General features: G+C 37.8%; 1 protein-coding gene across 1 annotated transcript in view; it reads right to left on the bottom strand.

Annotated features, from left to right (window-relative positions):
- Window positions 1-20307, bottom strand: part of LOC150076806 (phospholipid-transporting ATPase ABCA3-like) — a 354775-nt gene that overhangs the window by 189693 nt on the left and 144775 nt on the right. Inside the window, exons 8-9 of the mRNA XM_090385684.1 lie at window positions 14104-14285; window positions 444-578 (exon numbers count right to left, since the gene is read on the bottom strand). Of these exons, the coding sequence (XP_090241810.1) occupies window positions 444-578; window positions 14104-14285 (317 nt within the window). The remainder of the gene's footprint in view (window positions 1-443; window positions 579-14103; window positions 14286-20307) is intronic.

Raw genomic sequence — 20307 nt, forward strand, 5'->3', positions numbered from 1 at the left:
TGGCCCACCCAGGGTCCTGAGCTGGATATCATCATCGTTCTTCTCTTTCTTGGTGATTCCCTTTTCTCTCTCTCCCTCTCTCTCTCAGGGTGGCTCAGGAATTTTTTTTTTTTTTTTTTTTTGGCTGGTGCAGCATAAGCCTAAGGCTTCCTTGCACCATATAGCTAATAATAATAATAATAATCTGCTACTGTCTGTAATTAACTTCTGGTGAAAGTTATTTTTTGTGCATTCAGTATAGCATCAGCTCCATTTTACAGTTAAGTGCCATTATTGTGTTTTGACCAGAAATCCCAAAATTGTGTAGCAGGCTGCAAATTTAGCCTCCTGTAATACACGTAGCATTAGAATCCTCACTCAACTGAGATAATAATAAAAACACATGTAAATAAATCTTAATATATAGATAAAATTACAAAAGCCCATATTTTTTAGCACCTTACTTTAGTAAGTCCAAATATTTGAATACCAGGAAATAGGCCAGTAGGTTCTCTTTCAAAATAATCTGAGTTCTTTAGACTAAGATTCACGTCTGATACATCTACATATGAGGACCGTGCCTTGCACCAATAGGATACCTAAGAAATAAAGTGAAAAAAAGAAAAGATTGCAATTACAACAGACATTACTAATTAGAAAATACAACTCAGAAGAAAAAAAGAGCATTTGTCAACAGCAAAGAAACAATGACGAGCAGCCTGCCCATCTGCATGGTATACTAACAATGAAATATGTCTCTTTGGTTAGTTGGATTATTAGTAGATAAAAGAAACAAAAGGTGTGTGTGTGCTTGTGTGTGTGTGTGTGTGTGTGTGTGTGTGTGTGTGTGTGTGTGTGTGTGTGTGTGTGTGTGGACCATGCCTTTACAATTTCCCTTACGATGCTGACATTGCTAACTCACCTAAATCATTTAATCTGATTAACCTAAGATCATCTATATAATAATTTGCTTATGTTCCTCCATTCTTCTGTCTACAACTCTCTTTGAACTTGAATAATTTAAAGACTAAAGAAGCTTTTGATGTGATTCCTTTTGTAATAGGTTTTATTTAGCAGTAAAACTGAGGGGGGGGGATCAAAAAAAAATTTTCAGATCAATTTTCAAATCCCCAGAATTGATTCAGCTCCTGTTAAAATCAGTTGCCAATTATTTTGAAAATAAGACAATTTCTTAGCTTTTGTCATCACAATCAACAAATCTCAGGGTCAGACATCCAATTTTTTACTTCTCTGAAGCAGTTTAAATATTTACCACAGGTATTCTATCTATCATAATCAACTGACACAATTAAGTATATTGTAGGTATGTATAATGTTTTTTCTTAAATACCCAAAAAAAAAAAAAAAAAAAAAACATACAAAGAAAAGTGCAGGATCTTTTCTCTACTTTTATGTAGTGTGCACTGGCCCTATATAAGAGCACTACAGCATAAGGCAGATCTGTGTTCTATACAAAAAAATGGCTGGAAAAGTGAACTAACCAAAAATAATCACTGGAGCTGGATTAGCAGAGGCAAGTACTTCTAACACTGTCACCTATGTCCAGTGTTCCACATACAGCCATATCTTATATGTATCAAGAGTGAATCAATCATGGAAGAACCATGAAAGAAGTATCATGCAGGTCAGCCACATGCTGTTGACTGGGGGGGGGGAATCCAACATGCTATTCAGCAAAACAGATGGAACCATTGGAGAAACTGCCCATACAATACAACATGCAGATGGCACAACCATTTCAACACGAACCATACATCAGATACTAGCAAATCATTACAAACAAATAAGCCTATAGTGGGCACAGGAGCAGAGCCAGTGGATGACTATAAATAAGTTGCCTGGTCCAATGAACTGTTTCAAACTGCACTATACAAAGAGGGAGATAGGTGCAGGTGTGGTATATTCAAAACAAAGCATTTGAGACTTGCTGCATGAAAGGGTTTGTACCCTGGGCTTCCTGGTACCAATCAACCAGCAGCTCAGTGGAAACTTGCATAGGTTCATCATATCATGCATTGCAGGATCATCTAGACAAGACTGCAGCAATAATTCAGACACAGCATGGGTTTGTTAAGGGAAAGTCTTGTCTGACAAATTTGATAGGATATTATGATGTGGCTACAAAGGAACTGGATGCAAAAAATAATTTTGATATCATAGATTTGGATTTCAGGAAAGCTTTTGACACTGTTGCACATGTAAGACTATTGTACAAATTGGAGCAGAATGGTATTAAGGGTAAGTTGCTACAATGGATAAAAGGATGGTTAAGTGTGAGAAGACAGAGGGTGGTAATCAATGGGTGCTGCTCTTCTTGGACTAATGTTATTAGTGGAGTCCCACAAGGTTCGGTGTTGGGTCCACTGTTGTTTTTTATATTTATCAATGATATTGATGAAGGTATATCAGGCTTAGTGTCGAAGTTTGCAGATGATACAAAGGTTGGCAGGGTTGTTAATGACAGTAATGGCAGTGTGCTACTGCAACAGGATCTAGATAATTTGGGCAGATGGGCTAAGAAGTGGCAATTGAAGTTTAACCTTGACAAATGCAAAGTACTGCATATGGGTAGAAGTAACCCCAGAGAAACATACCAACTGTGTGGTACTACACTTAAGGTGGTAGAAAATGAAAAAGACCTGGGAATAATTGTGCAGGCAGATATGAAGTTTTCTGAGCAATGCAGACAGGTTGCCAGGGCAGGTCATGGGGTTTTGTCAATGATATATAGGAATTTTGCTAGCAGGGAAAAGGTGGTGATTATCCCTCTGTATAAGGCAATGGTCAGGCCATGCCTTGAGTACTGCGTACAGGTCTGGAGGCCTCATTTTAGGAAGGATGTAGATTTACTTGAGCGTGTACAGAGAAGGGCAACAAGATTGGTGAAGGGAATGAAGGGATCCTCTTATCAAGAGAGGCTTAAGTTCTGCAAATTGCAGTGGCTGGAGACTAGGCACCTGCGCGGTGATCTGATTGAGGTGTATAAGGCCTTGAATGGGTTCAGCACGCTGAATTCTGATGGGATCCTTCCACTTGTTCAGATTACGAACCTAAGGGAACATAAATTCAAATTAAGAAAAGACAGATGTAGAATAGATGTGTGGAAATTTGCCTTTAGCCAGCGGGTGGTTAATTGCTGGAACAAACTTCCATCTGTTGTTGTGGAGGAACTGGACAGGCATTTTTGAGGGAATGGTGTGATTTTTTTTTTTTTTTTTTTTTGGCTGATGCTGCATAAGCTCATACATTTGCTTTCTTGCATCACATGCCACTACTACTATATGTAACATGCCCACCTGTATATGGTGACCATCTTACCACACTACCAATGCACCTTTTAATAAAACAACACTCCATGTCACAGAACTACAATGGTTTTATAAAGTATTTTGGCAAGTTCTGTATCCTTCCAGGGCTTACAAACTCACTCTGCCTCAGCTTAATGAACATGTGTATGACATCTTGGAGAGGGCCATTCAGCAACTAAATTCAGTACCACCAAATATCTGACTAACTATTGGATGTAGTGTTCAACACAAATTATTATAGCTGTGAATATCCTCCAACACCTCATGAATTCTATGTCACAACATATCCAGGCCATTCCATACAATACATTAAATTTGACACAAGCAGGTAGTAGGTATATACAAGGAGGTGATCATTTAATTTCCAGACTAGTGCAAGAATTTATATTTACAATGCAAAGTTTCCATAAGTGCTGCTAGAAACACTCTTCCTGATTGATACTGAGCAGACTCTGAGTGTGTATGCCTGTACTTGTCGAGCTAGTGTTGTGTGAAGGTTTTTTCACCACGTGTCACTGACTATCGTTTTGAAGCAAGTATCATGTTGGATATATAGATTGAACAGTGATACGTGATTTGCTGTCATATCAGATGGGGCTTAAATGCATCAGAAACGTATGCTTCATTCATCTCTTTAACTGTTTAAAGAGATGAATGAAGCATACAGTAATGAATTCTTGGTAGGATGGCCATATTTAAATTGCACAGGCCATGAGTCTGTTGCAGATCACCCAAGACCTGGTCAGCCTTCCTTCTCAACTCCTGAGCAAATCGCAAAAGTCCATGAAATCTTGGATGAAGACAGGTGAATTACACTTCTTAACTTAGCTGTCAGAATGTTCATTTCATATGGTAGTGCTCACAATATTGTGAAAGATCACCTGAAAATGCCGCAAATCTGTGACCACTGGATTCCAAACAATTTGACTCCAGAACAAAAACAGCAAAGAGTAGACTTGTGCAAAGAAATTATTGATCGTTTTGAAAAACACGGTCAAAACTTTTTAAATTGAATAGTGACATGTGATGAAACTTGGATTTTTCACTATGATCAAGAGACAAAACAACAGTCGAGTGAGTGGAAGCATTCTGATTTACCAAGACCTAAGAAATTTCAAGTTTCTTGTTCGGCTGACAAACAAATGGTTCTTATGTTTTTTGACATAAAAGGCATTCTTGTTACAGATTTTGTGCCTCATGGAACAACTATAAATAAGGAAGCATACTTTGAGGTTCTCGGAGTCAAAGTTCGCTGTGCCATTCCTGAGAAACATCGAAAAATTGGTTTCTCCATCAAGACAATGTTGAGTCCCATAAAACTAATATTGTACAGCCAGTGATCACTGCCACAGGTGCTGAGGTTCTGCCATATCACCCTTATTCACCTGACTTGGCCTCATGTGATTTCTTCCCATTCCCACATCTGAAGGGCAAGCATTTCATGTCTGACAACAACGCTCAAAGCCACAACATAAGCAATGTTGTTTGTTGTTTGTTTGCTGTTTGTTATTTGGTTTTTAGGAGCATTAGCAACTAAGGCCATATTGCTCCGGGATATGCGGTGGTCATTCCCTGACCTTTCCGCATCTTCCGTATTTGGTGGTGACGGGCTCGAACCCCGGTCTAATCAAGAAGCGTGTGCTATGCACTGCTGCTTCTTCCCACCTGGCTACGGAGGCGCCTCAACATAAGCAATGGGCAGTCTTTCAAAAAATGGCTTGCAAGAAGCATTTGATGTGTGGGTACAATGGTGGCAAAAGTGTGTAAAGTTCAAAGGAGAGTTTGAACTCTCCTTTGAACTTCACAACTGGTGTAAGATAAGATGACTGGTGTAAGATAAGATGACTGGTGCAAGATAAGGTCTTGCACCAGTCTGTGAATTAAATGATCACCCCTTGTATTCCTAATGCAAAGCTATCTCAGTGTATAAAACTGTGTCAGATATATTCACTCCCTCTCCATTTCTTTTTTTTCCCTCTCCCTTTATGTTCTTATTAACAAGCACCTCTCACAGTCACATGTTCACACTCACACATTTTAGTTTAGATTTTGATATCAATAGCAAAAAATTTTTATTAAGCATACCAACAATTGAAAACAAAAAATTAAACAAACAACCTATTTTACACTATTTGACTACAATGGTAGGATTAACTGCTGAAGCCACCAACAGCAAATTAGCGTTACCATTAGCAGAGGAATATGACGCAAAAATGCAAGCTTATACAGTATTAGACAGAAAGAAAAAAAAAAAAATCCACTTCTCACAATCATTCGCTCCAAAAGTTTGTCCAGTTCTTCCTTGAATTTATTTAAGCTATCAACTTCCACAACAACAGATGCCAATTTGTTCTAGCAATCAACCACCCGCTAGCTGAAGGCAAATTTCCAAACTTCTATTCTACAACTGTCGTTCAATTTGAATTTATGGCCCCTCAGGTTCATAAACTGAACAAGAGGAAGAATCCCAACAGCATTGATCCAGGCTCAATTCAGGGCCTTATACATCTCATTCAGGTCTCCTCACAGGTACCTAAGTTTGCACACACTGCAATTTGCAGAATTTAAGCCTTTCTTGGTAAGAGTACCCCTTCGTTCCCTTGACCTATCTTGTTGCCCTTCTCTGTGCTCGTTCTAGCAACTCAACATCATTCCTAAAATGAGGCCTCCAACCTGTATGCAGTACTCAAGGCATGGCCTCACCATTGCCTTATACAAAGGAATAATCACCTCCTTCTCCCTACTAGCAAAATTCCTGTATATCATTCACAACATCCCATGACCTGCTCTGGCAGCCTGTCTGCACTGCTTAGAAAACTTCATATCTGACTGCACAATTACCCCAGATCTTTTTCATTCTCCACTGCACCCTTAGTGTAGTACCACACAGTTGGTATGTTACTCTGGGGTTACTTCAACTCATATGCAGTACTTTGCATTTGTCAATGTTAAACTTCAGTTGCCACTTTGCAAACTTGGACATTAAGCCTGATATATCTTGACCAATATTGTTATTGTTATTTGGTTTTTAGGAGCATTGGCAACTAAGGGCATATTGCTCCGGGGATATGCGGTGGTCATTCCCTGACCTTTCCGCATCCTCCGTATTTGGTAGTCATGGGCTCGAACCCTGGTCTAATTTTGATCAATATAATTGATAAATATATAAAACAATAATGGGCCCAACACCAAAACCTGGGAAACTCCACTAATAACATTAGTCCACAAAGAGCAGTGTCCATTAATTACCACTCTGTTTTCTACCACTTAACCACCCTTTTATCCACTGTCGCAACATGCCCTTAATGCCATATTTGCCAACTTGGCCTTAATGCCCAAACTGCTGTTATGGATAAAGGGATGGTTGAGTGAGAAAAAACAGAGAGTGGTAATCAATTGACACTGCTCTTTGTGGACTAATGTTATTAGTCCACAAAGTGGGAAGCCGCTAAGTGGATTCAAAGCTGCTAAGTGGATTTTCTTATTTATTGATTTGAAATTATTGTTTTTCTAAGACTTTTGATTTAAATTTAGTAGTATAGCATTATTTTGTGATTTTCTGATTAATCTGGTGTATTTATTCTTTACTCAGCCCTGTAATTGCATAAAAGTATCAGTAAGGGTATCAAATCCACGTGTTACAAGTTGCAGCTCCGCCAAACGAGAAGTTTTTTAGCCATATTTAGCCGCTTTATTGACCAATTGTTACATCAAATTATTTTCTATAAGTAGCTTATAGACCTAGTGAGGATCGTTAGTTTATTCTGAATTGAGACAGCGAGATTTGGAAGTTAATTAATACTTAAGTGTCTGTCCATAGATTTACCGTTCGTAACTTGCCGCCTTTGTTATACAATACTTTATAGCCCGAACTAGATAGCGTTAGTAAGTATAGTATAGTATATAATATAATATTGTCAATTAATCAGTAAAATCAATTAAATTTGTTAAACTTCGTTGTCAATTAAATTGAAGTCTTAACTAAGTACATATAACGACTTAGATTACAAATGTAACATAATTAATTAATACATAACTTGATATGGAAGTTATATAAAGGGAACTCGTAGATAAAACTTGATACTGAAAAATATATTTAGCATTATAACTGTGTTGGGATACAAGTTTACAAAGCAAAAGGCTCAAGCTAATGGGAGTGCTGTGGCTCAGAGGAGAACCGAGGGGGGGAGTTGCCCTCTGAATCACAGCCTTTTAAAATGCACTGCTTGCATGATGTATGTGGAGCAATCGGGTACGGGACATGATATTGCCATGGGGGCTGTCTGTGTGTGCACGATGATGCAAGGAGTGTAACGAAATGATGTGACAACTCAGCGTTGTTATGGGCCTATATGAGAGCTTGGAGGACAGGATGGATGCCCTCAAAGGATTTGAATTGAGGGGCCCATCAAGCTCTCAGCTGCACACATCAACGCCAGAGCTTGCACTTGGTCATCATGCAACACAGCGGCAACCCCCAAGGCAGAATACGCTGGTTCCACGGGAACTAATAGTTGTTGGTGACTCTATTGTCATGGAAACGGGAAACATGCTTTGTAAAAAGGATAGGTGGAACAGGACTAGGGTATGTCTGCCAGGAGCAAAGGTTGATGACGTTGTCGAGCAGATATCATCTTTTAAGGGCACAAAAGGTGATATAGTTGTACACGTTGATGATATTAAGAGTAGGAGAACGGCGGAATTACTCAACAAGTACAGATCACTGTGAAAAAAAGCCGTGAATTAGGGTTGAATTTGAAAGTGTCTGCAATTCTGCCCAGATACGATAGGAGGGAGTATATGATGAGAGCCTTCTCGATAAATTCAGCCCTGGAAAGATTGTTCAAGGCTCAAAGGGTAGAATTTTTTTCAGCCTGGTCTGTACTTGTTAACAGGAGAGTCTGCTTCTAAAGGGATGGGATACACTTAAATAGAAAGGTTGCAAGAATATTTGCTGATGCTATCGAGGCAGTGTTAGGTGGGTCTGAAAACTGCTAGCTTGGGGGAATACAAGGACTAATAGATTAACAGCAGCCACTGGCAGAGGTGAAAGTGATTCTTGCACTGCTTCTATTGGAATGAGCAGAAGCCTGGAAAACAAAATGCAGGATGTTTCAAAGACTGCTGGGAGTCATTGCGGTACAAGTAAACACATGGGTTGTGTTAGGGTAGCTAAGAATATGAACAGGTGCATTTATACTTGCGTGTACACCAAAGCTAAGAGTTTGGTACATAAATTTGATGAATTTGAGGTATTGCTCAAAGCAATATCTTAAATTCATCAAATATCAGAGACGTGATGTCACACAGATATAAGGGAATGCAGAACTGGAATTTGGGGAGTACAATGGGTACAGAAAGGATAGACAACATAGGAAGAGAGGGGTTATGCTATTAGTTAAGAAATACATAAAATCCAAGGAAGTGAAGCCAGTCAACATCGCTGGACAGTGCGGTGTCGAATCAGTTTGGTGTGACATAAGCATTGGGAGATCAAAATTGAGAGTGGGAGTGTGCTATGGGCCTAATGACTCTGATGAGTATAATAAGAAAATGTACAGGGAAATATAGCGGGCCAGTAAATCAGAGAGTCTTATAATGGGGGATTTTAATTTCCAGATATTGACTGGAATTTTGGGGCTGGTCACTCACACACTAGCAAGGCTTTTGTGGATTTATTGGATGATTGTTTTCTACATCAGCATATTCAGAAGGCAACTAGAGGGAGTAATATTCTTGATTTGATTATCGGTAGTGATTCTTCATGCATTAAGAATCTGCAGATAAAGGAACCACTAGGTGGCAACGATCACAGTGTGCTGAAGTAGGATTTACTCAAAGAGGTAACTACCATCAGGGATAAAGGGAAGGGTTATTGCTTTCATAAAGGCAACTACGATGGTCTGAGACAGTATTTAAATTCTATACAGAGGGACCAACTGATGATCTTACCAACAGCAAATTCAAAATGGGAAGCATTCAAAGAACTTATCTTGGAAGCTATTAGGCTTTACATACCAACTAAGAAATATTATTCAAGGTTTAGGCCTAAATGAATGTCAGATGAACTAATGAGACACATGGCAGAGAAGAAAAATGCATGGGATACATATAAATTAACACGTGACACAGAAGCCTATGATAGATATAAGCTGGTCTGTAACCAAGTCACAAAGGAGGTTAGGCAGGCAAAGACAGATTATGAGAAATCCTTGGCAAAGGATGGAAAGAAAAAACAGCAAAGAGTTCTTTACTTATATAAACTCTAGAAGGAAGGCTATGAATCAGAGTGGTCCACTTGATATCGATGGTTCAACTGTTGATGATCCTGCTCAGGTAGCTAACAAACTAAATGAATATTTTGCATCGACATTCACACACGAGGAGTTTTTCAGCGAGGGGAATGCCAGAGGTGTATTCATCGTCTGAGGCGACATAAATTCAAACTGAGGAAAGACAGTTATAGAAAATAAATTCAAGGCGGAACTAAGCAAACATTTGGAGTGAATGGATAGGTGAAATGGGAAGGGGTTTTTTTTTTTTTTTTTTATATTAGCTGATGCTGTGTAAGCTTGCTTTCTTGCATCATATGCCTCTACTAATACTAATGCACAACAGTATCAAATGCTTTCCTGAAACCGAAGTATATGATATCAAAATTATTTTTTGCATCCAGTTACCTTGCAACCACATCATAATATCCAATCAAATTGGTCAGACAAGACTTCACCTTGAGAAATCCATGCTGTGTCTGAATTATTGCTGTGGTCTTGTCTAAATGATCGTGCAATGCTTCCTTAACCAGTGACTCCATTATTTTCCCTGGAAAAGAAGTCAAAATAATAGGTCAAACTAATAGAATCAAAGGGTGACATTACTTGTCACCCTTTGATTCCCCTTTATGAACTGAAGATACATTTGCACATCTCCAGTCCATGGGGACTTCCCCTGAAACCAAGGATGCTCTTATAATTATGGCTAAGGGTTTGCTTATTTACTTTCCTGGCCTCCTTTAATATAACTGGATAGATCCCATCCGCCCCAGGTACCTTTCTTTATGTTTAACTTCAACAATTTCTTCTCCACTTTACTCTCAGTTATTACAAAATAATTTATACTACCTGTTAGAGTTTGATAAACATCTGGCCCTCTCCTCTTGAATAACTCCTCAAGTGTGAATGTAGATGAAAAATACTCATTTAGTTTGCGAGCTATCTGAGAATGATCATCCACAGTCAAACCATTGATATCAAGTGGACCAATCTGATTCAGTTTATATAAGTAAAGAAGTCTTTGCTGTTTTCCTTTGCATCCTTTGCCAAAGATTTTTCATAATCTGCCTTCGGTTGCCTAATCTCCTTTGTAACTTGATTACAGACTAGCTTGCATCTACCATAGGCTTCTGTGTAACCTGACAATTTATGTGCATCCCATGCATTTTTCTTCTCTGCCACGAGTCTCATTAGTTCATCTGACATCCATTTGGACCTGAACCTAGAGCAGTATTTCTTAGTTGGAACAAAAAGCCTAGTAGCTTCCAAGATTACTTCCTTGAATGCTTCCCATTTAGAATTTGCTATTTTGTAACATCATCAGTTGGTCCCACTTTATCGAACCTAAAAAAAATCTCAAGACCACTGTAGTCACCTTCCCAAAAGCAAAAGCCTTTCTCTTTACCCTTCCCTTGATGGTAGTTACATCTTTAAGTAAATCCCACATCAGTACACTGTTATCACTGCTACCTAGTGGTTCCTTTATCTGTAAATTATTAATGCATGAATAATCACTGCTGATAATCAGATCAACAGTGTTACTCCCTCTTGTTGCCTCTCAAACATGCTTCTGTAGAAAACAATCATCTAATATATCCACAAAAGCCTTACTATTGTGCAAGTTCCAATCTATATATGGGATATTAAAATCCCCCATTATAAGACACTCTGATTTTCTGGTACACTGTTTCTCTGTATAATTGTTCATTGTGCTCATCAGAGTCATTAGGGCTACAAAAAAACTCCTATCCTCATTTTTGCTTTCCCAGTGCTTTGTCACACCAAACTGACTCAACATTGCACTGTTCATCTAATGACAGTAAAGCCAGTATGCTACCGCAACAGGATCTAGAAAAGTTAGACAGATGAGCTGAGAAGTGGCAACTGAAGTTTAACATTGTCAAAACCAGAGCAGGTCATGGAGTTTTGTCAATGATATATAGGAATTTTTCTAGCAGAGACAAGGAGTGATTATTCCTTTGTATAAGGCAAAGGTCAGGCCACATCGTGAGTACTGAGTACAGGTCTGGAGGGCTCAATTTTAGGAAGGATGTAGAGTTGCTGCTAGAACGAGTAGAGAGAACGGGAGTGAAATGGGAAGGCGTGTTTTTTTTTTTTTTTTGGCTGATGCTGTATAAGCTTGCTTTCTTGCATCATATGCCTCACAACTAATGCTAATGATACATGTAATACTTATTTTCAGACTTAAACGATACATTTAATAACTCGTAATCTGCTTAAGGCTTAATAAATATAAACAAGTAAAACTAAATACTGTTTTACTTGTTTATATTAGGGGTGCACTTAGGAAAAAAGGTTTAAGTTCTGCAAGTTGCAGCATCTGGAAACTAGGCACCTGCAAGGTGATCTGACTGAAGTGTATAAGGCCTTGAATGGTTTGAGCAGACTCAATGCTGACGGGATACTTCTGCTTGTTCAGACTAAGAACATGTGGAGGCATGTTTATTTGTTTGTTTGTTTGTTTGTTATTTGGTTTTTAGGAGCATTAGCAACTAAGGCCATATTGCTCCGGGGTATGTGGTGGTCATTCCCTGACCTTTCCGCATCCTCCGTATTTGGTGGTGACGGGCCTGTGGGGGCATAGATTCAAATTGAGGAAAGACAGTTGTAGAATAGATGTGCTCAAGTTTGCCTTTAGCCAGTGGATAGTTGATTGCTGGAACAGACTTCCATATGGTGGACAATACACCGCCTTGTAGGACTCCTTTATTGACTTGATATGTAGTGCACACATTCCCATTTGTTACTGTGATTTGTCTGTGCCGTAGAGAGCTCTTTAAAAAATGGAGGGTGGTTTACACCACCATTCAAGTTAGTATATTTGGTGATTATATATCATAGTTCATATCTTGACAGTGATACGCATATAAGGAAAGAGACTGTGTAGTCTAAGCTAAGGCACATGCTTGCACATCCCACCCCATACATAACCTAATACAAGAGACCCCTTTCCCACAAAAAAAAAAGTGTTCCACTCGCAAGGTTCTTTAGAATAAGTTCCTTCATAGAATTTTGAATAGTTATAAAAATTAAACCTTTGGAAATAAGTGCTTTTAAATATTAATTTGTTCTTACCTTGACATAGTTGCCCTAACAGAGTGTAAGTGTCAAAAGTCATACCCAAATCCAATTTTAAAAATAATCATATAAAAATCACTTGATTCAATTTCAGAAAATTTAAAAAATTTTTGTAAACCCAAATCTGACAATGGCTGATAGGTGTGAACTCCTCCAATTTTAAATGTTATTTTCATGCTGCTATCTATTATAAACTGTATCTACAATTACTTGGAAACATGGATACAGGTAGCAGCATTTATATAGAGGTTTCAGGATAATCCACACATACCTTTGGAAATAAGTGCTTATTTCCACATAGTTGGATATAAGCAGTTATTTCCAACTATACATACACATACACATTATTTGAAACATAGTTGGAACAATCTTGGATATATACATTTTTATGTATATATCCATACATACTCCTTGGGGCCTAAACACAAAAATATATATCTATGTATATACTCCAAAAAGGATTATGGAAGGGACAGCGATTTATTTATGGGGGGATAACATTACATTTAAGGTGAAATATGTTTTGGTGAATAATCATACTGTATAAGGCAATGGTTAAGTCACATCTTGAGTACTACATACAGGTATGGAAACTTCATTTTAGGAAGCATGTAGGTCTGTTGGAATGGAGGCAAAGAAGAGAAACAAGGTTAGTTAGGGGTACACAAAAGGCTATTCTTACCAAGAATGACCATGACCACCAAATACGGAGGATGCGAAAAGGTCAGGGAATGACCACCGCATATCCACAGAGCAATATGGCCTTAGTTGCTAATGCTCCTAAAAACCAAATAACAAACCAAGAAAGATTTTAAGATCTGTAAATTTCAGTGTTTGGAAACTAGGCACAATACATTTAAATTGGAAAAAGGGTTGTTTCAGGAGAGATCTGTGAAATTTTGCTTTCAACCACAAAGTAAGTGGGAACAAACTGCTATCTGGTGTTGTAAAGTGAGCAGTTTGGAAATATTTAAAGTAGTAGACAAATTATAACAAAGGATGAGCAAATGAAGTGGGTAGTTTTTTTTTTTTTTTTTTTGTTAATGATGTATAAGTTTGTTTCCTGGCATAATTTTTTGCCACTGCTAATACTAATAAATAAAACTACTTTATTCCATTTCATTTTTTGTGCCATATTTTGCACTATGTCAAGCTATATAAACTTAGATTATGTGATTTTTTTATATGAAACCTGGAATATGATACTATGAAAAATCCAAAAACCACTGACCTCCAAAAGCACTCTTTGGAACTTTGTACTGTTGCAGGAAATACTCATTAATATAAATTATTTTTAAACTTCAAATAAAAACAAGCAGAATAAAACTGGTTGCAGATATAAAACCTAGATATTATAATTACTAGAATTCTAATCAGTATTAGCAAAATTACATTAACTTCATTATATATTAACAAATACATACTGTGAATGGAAAATAAAATGGAAGAGGGATTCCATATTCTCCTGGCCAAACATTATCTAAGTACCAGGCTATTATCATATACAATACCGAATCTGCAACTAATATTAACAACAGCATTTGAAGAGTTACAGTATCATCTGGTGAAGCTGGGTGAGCTATTGTTTTCCACTGAACTCCTGCACCTGAAAGTACACAAAATGCATAAATATGAGAAATTAAAAACTATTACATCCCACTACACAAAATCATTCACTACAAACTGAACCTAGAATGTCCCTAGTCCAAAAGTATATAAAGACATTTGAACTATATTAATTCTAAACATATAAAAGATATTTCATTTAAAACCTATATTCTTTATTTTCTTACAAACATTGGTGAAGAATGGCAACAAATTTAAATCCTCCATAGATAAAAGAATCAGGATTGTCAAGAGGCATGCAAAGAAAAAATGCTGAGGTGAAACTCTACTATAAGTAAAACCATGGATTGCATTGCTATCTGTGGTGTTGCTTATAGTAGGTATTTCATGTTAACTAAGACTACAAGATGTATATCGCTCAACACACAACCAGGTACACAGAACAAACCTAAGAAACTTTCTGAACTGAAATAATTTATAATTGAGGGATTTAAGATAGCACAGGAGTGATAAGTCGATAAGTGTGTCGGACACTGAAAACATTTCTAATGTGTTGTTTGAATATGGCCATGATGTAAATATGATTGAGATATACTTATGTATGGATAATATAAAATTTATATTATCCATATACAGGGTGTTTCAAAAATGATGGTCAATAATTTAAGGGTAAAAAGTACAAACTAAAAGTAGCGAAAAAGTCCCAGTGAACATCAGGCCACAAATGAACCGTTTTTGAGATAATGCACATTTTCTGTTAAGATCTGCCACTGACTATGGGAGCACTCTGGGAGAGTAGTCTGTACTGCTGATACCTTGTGCACGCTGGATATGGTACTACGAGTACAGTAACTGGCGATGTAAAATTCCCCAAATACTGCTATGACTCAGTACACCCTCTTGCAGAGCAACCCTCCTGGTCGAAATTCCTGGATTTTGTTCTATTCTTTCTAACACCCTTTCCTCAACATCAGGTGTTATGCTTCTGGGCCTACCTGCTCGTACTCCATGTGCGAAGTGCCCATGTTCTCTAAGGCACTGATATACCCTGATGAATGTGCACCTGTTGGGCTGCCTTAGGTGGGGAAATTCTTCTTGGTACAAACGGGCAGCCTTGAGTGCACTGCCGTTGGCTTTATATACATGAAGCGGGTGTCCATATACTCTTCATTGCTGTAACCTCTTTCCATGTTGACTATCCTTTGACAAGTACTAGTATGCCTGCTACGTCTCAGAGCACTGACCAACTCTATAGTTCACCTTGTCAGTGGTGGATCCCAACTAGAAATGTGTAATATTTCAAAAACAATTCACTTAAGGACCCATGTTTACTAGGCTTTTTTGCATATTGTAGTCTGTACAGTTCACTTTAAATTATTGACCATCGCTTTTGAAACACCCTGTATAAGTTAATTTTATGCTTATAGGTTTTTAAAATAGTAAGTAAAAATATATCTTTAATTAAGGTTTTATTTAGTTATTAACTAAAATTCCTTGAAATGCATGAGGAAATTCAATAATTTTTCAAAGTGTTCCAAAATTATTTTGGAATTAAAAACTTATTAAAATATTTAACCACTTTGAAACATATTTTTGATGAAAAATTGATCGAAAATTGCTTTATGACCACCAAGACAAAGGGCTTTGATAGCCATTACAGGTTTATAGGCCAATTTGTTATAACTTAAATATCAGTTAAGATTTGTGATCCAGGTTAGCTGAGCCCTTGGGTGGTAAAATGACCTTGATGGTAAAAAACTTAATCAAAAGGATCATTGCCCAGCACTATAGTATCTAGGGACAAAAGTACCACCAACAGTCAAAATTTTTGACTGCCCACTGAATAAAAGGAGGAATTGATGGAGCTCCACTTGCTGTACTGAACAGCATCTGGAGAGGGGAATCTCAGGGAACATCAATTTTGAATCCAAACATAGCATACAATGTTTGAATTCAAAAGTGCTTTTCTAAGGAGCTTTCCATGTCAAGTTTGGTTGTACACCCTTGGATCCAGGTAGAAAAGAGACAGACAAACTTTCCCCTTTATATATTCGCACTTTGCCAACTATATTTAAAACTGTTGTACATTTAAAACTGATACTGCAAAAAGTAAGCCACTGTTATTAACAGAGTTTTATCAAGTATGTTGTAATCTTTTTTAAATTTAAGTTAATTTTTCAACATAACTATGGTTTAGACTAGATCTGGAAGAATTGCTGCAGATGATTCTCATGAGTCATTACTTCTATAGAATTCCACAAGCGAAATGTAATCAAAAGGTCTGGAGACTGAATTCATAATATGGCAGCATTGTAACGAGTTCTGAGTTGTTGGAACATATTTGATAATCCATCTAGAAATAGTAATGTATAAATCACTCAATTATCTACAATCACTGTGAATTAGCACATGCTGAATGGTGTTTTATGTGTTTCATCATTTTAAAATGAGTGATTTTAATTGTGGGTGTGAATTGCATCAATGTTTCAAATCATGGAAAGTACAAAACGGAAACCCATGAAATGTAAAAAACAACTTTTGACGAAGTTGCTGAACGGTTGTTCAAAGATGTTTCTTGGTTCAGAGTTTAAAGAGAGCTGCTTGTCTATCAAAGATGAGCTGCCTCGCTCTAACTGCTCTTCAATTTCAAAACCAATGATATTCAATTGCTCATGTTTCTGATCTAATCAGAAACAATCAGCATTTAGCCATCCATAAAGTTGCTAGCAAAACTGTTCCACGAATGACATCTCGATCAATTTTAACACAACGTTCAGGATTTTTTTTTTTTTTTATGTAAACCACAAACATGAGAGGTGTTAGAACCTATAGTACTTAGTACCGTGCTTGGGTTGGGTTGGGGGTTGAGAAGATGAAAGACGATATTTGTTGACATTGGACTTGAACTTCTGTAGACTATAATTTTCAGGAAATACGTATGAAGGAAGGTTGTTCCAGAAAACAGCAGTTGAATGAATAAACGAGGAAGATGAAAAGTTGGTTCTGTGAGTTTGAAGTTGGACAGTAAATGGATGTTGGCACGTGTTTGGAGTGTTTTGAGAGAGAGAGAGAGAGAGAGAGAGAGAGAGAGCGGGAATTATAGAAGCAAATTCAGAAGAACAGTGACCATGGAAGTATTTGTAGAAAAGACATGCAGCAGACACAGTACGTCTATGACACAGCGAGTGCAGAGACTCTGTTAGAGATGAGTCATTAATTAACTTAACTGCCCTCTTCTGAATGGAATCAAGAAGCCTCAGGGAGGTTTTGGGGGCACCACCCCAGATGTGGGAACAATATTCCATGGCAGGGCGGATTTGCGATTTATACAGAGTGAGCAGCTGTTTGGAAGAAAAGTAACGTCGAGAGCGAAAGAGAAAACCAAATTTTTTAGATGCAGAAGAAGCAATATTTGTAATGTGCTTGTGCCAAGAGAGATTAGAAGTCAGGGTAATCCCCAAAAGAGATATATCATTTTGCATAGAAATCGGAATGTCACTAAAGATAAGCATAGGAGCAGAAGAATCCTTTTTGCGAGATATAAGACAAGACTGAGTTTTAGAAGGGTTGAAATCAACTAAGTTGTCTTTGCCCCACTGGAGAATTACCTGAAGATCGGCATTTAAGGAATTGGTAGCAGATTTTCGAGAAGTTGAAACTGATTGAGCAGGACAAGGTTTCTCAAAATTGAAAGTGGAACAATGTGCTATCATCGGCAAAGCTATGGATAGGATTTCCAGTCAATGGAAGAAGGTCATTAATATACAAGAGGAAAAGAGTGGGGGAAAGAACTGAACCTTGGGGGACACCGGCATTAGTGGAGAAGTTAGAAGACAGAGAACCATCTACCATCACCCTCAGTGAGCGATCAGAGAGAAAACTGGATAACCAATTACTAAAAACAGTTGGCAAACCATAAAATGGAAGCTTGTTTAGAAGACCTTTATGCCAAACATGATCGAAAGCCTTTGAGATGTCAAAAGCAACTACTTGGGTTTCACCAAACCTTTCCATTAAATTAGTCCATAAATGGGTAACATAAGCCAGAATATCACCAGTGGATCAACACTGACAGAATCCATACTGGTGATCGTTGATTAGATGGAAAATTTCTAGGTAGTTTAAGAGTTGGCGGTTAATTGATTTCTCCATTACTTTAGAAAGAGTAGAAGTCATTGCAATGGGACAATAATTGGATGGGAGGGATTTGTCACCCTTTTTAGGAACTGGCTGGATATGAGCAAATTTCCAAGCAGAAGGAAAAACACCTTTGGAATAAGAAAGTGAAAAAAGGGGGCAAAGAATAGGAGTAAGTTCAGGAGCACAGGTTTTGAGAACAAGTGGAGGAATATCATCGGGACCTGGAGCTTTCTTAGCATCAAGATTCGTCAAAATCCTTCTGACATCCTTTTGATGGAAGACCACAGGAGGCATTGAATGGAGCGCGTTGGGAATAGTGGGAGGTGTTTTACCAAGATCTTTAATGCACGAGTTGAAAGAAAAATGGGATGCTAGCAGATCAGCTTTATCCTTGGCTGAAGTGACAACAGGACTATCTCGTTTGGACAGAGGTGGGAGCAGAGATGGGCAAAAGTTGCGGCCAATAGCTTTGGCAAGAGACCAGAATGCTCGGCTACCAATAAGGCAAGAAGCAAGTTTTCTACTCTTAGCCTGTTCAAACTCTAGTTTGGACTGGTTAATAACTGCTTTACAATTGTTGCGCGCTTCGGTGTAGGCAAAAAATGAAACTGAAGAATTAGAAACAAGCCAATTACGATATGCAATATTCTTCTCTTGAACAGCCTTAGCACATTTATTGGAAAACCAAGGTTTAGATAAAGGACGAGATTTTATAGTGGAGTGTGGGATCAAGGATTCCATTCCTGCAAGAATAATTTCACTGACACGATCTGAGCAAACGTTGACATCAGAACTTTTGAAACAGTAATCCGAACAAGGAAAAGAAAAGAAGTCTCGCGGGTCATCCCATTTCGCATTCTTGTAATGCCGAACAACACGAGGTTGGGAATAGCCATGAGATAAAGGTTCCATTGGAGAAGAGACAATCACCAAGTTGTGATCTGAAGTGCCTAAAGGACCTCTCACTTTGACCGTGTACTTAGAAGGGTTGTTTGTGAGAAAAAGGATCAAGCGTATTGGCTGTACGATTAGGATTGTCCGGTATTCTTGTAGGTAAATGAACAATCTGTGCAAGATCATTTGTAATTGCAAAAGCCTCTCAGCATCTCGACCAGCTGGGTCGATGTGACTAGAAAACGGAAGACAGTTGGAGTTGTGGACATTAAAATCACCAAGGAAAATTTCAGGATGCATTTCAGCCAAATTTTTAACATAACCAATATTTAATTTTTTTAATATAACTATAGTTTGTTCCTCACTGATGTTCACAGAGAATGGGTAAGTCACACCTTCATCAACATGCTGCTATTGATCCACATTTTATTTCTTCCAACATTACTTGATGAGCTATATGACTGTATGCAAAATTGAAGGCCCAAAGCCTTCCATTCCTCTCAATGGAATACTGTTCTCTCTCAGCCAAAAAAAGCAAGTCAATCTCAATCAGTTGTGAGGATCATGCTTATCACATTTTCTGATGCACAGTACAGTGCATTATAAATTTGTCCTGCATGATCAAACTTAAACCAGGAATACTAAAAACTTCTACAGTGGTAATAGTAATCATGGTATGTGATGCAATAAAGCAAGAGTATGAGCTTAGGTAGCATCAGCCAAAAAAAAAAAAAAAAAAAAATTCACACTACCATTCCCTCTAAATGTTTGTCCAGTTCCTTCTTGAATTTATTTAAGCTATCAAGTTCCACACAACAGATGAAAATTTGTTCCAGCAATTAACCATCCGCTGGCTAAAGGCAAAATTTCTGCACATCTATTCTACAACTGTCTTTCCTCAATTTGAATTTATGCGCCCTTAGGTTTATAATCTGAACAAGTGTAAGAATCCCATCAGAATTCAGCATGCTCAACCCATTCAAGGCCTTATACACCTCAATCAGATCACTGCGCAAGTGCCTAGTCTC

Source organism: Mastigoproctus giganteus, chromosome 12 (assembly GCF_048544385.1).
Source record: "Mastigoproctus giganteus isolate SK-2022 chromosome 12, ASM4854438v1, whole genome shotgun sequence".
In the NCBI taxonomy this organism is placed as follows: Eukaryota; Metazoa; Arthropoda; class Arachnida; order Uropygi; family Thelyphonidae; genus Mastigoproctus; species Mastigoproctus giganteus.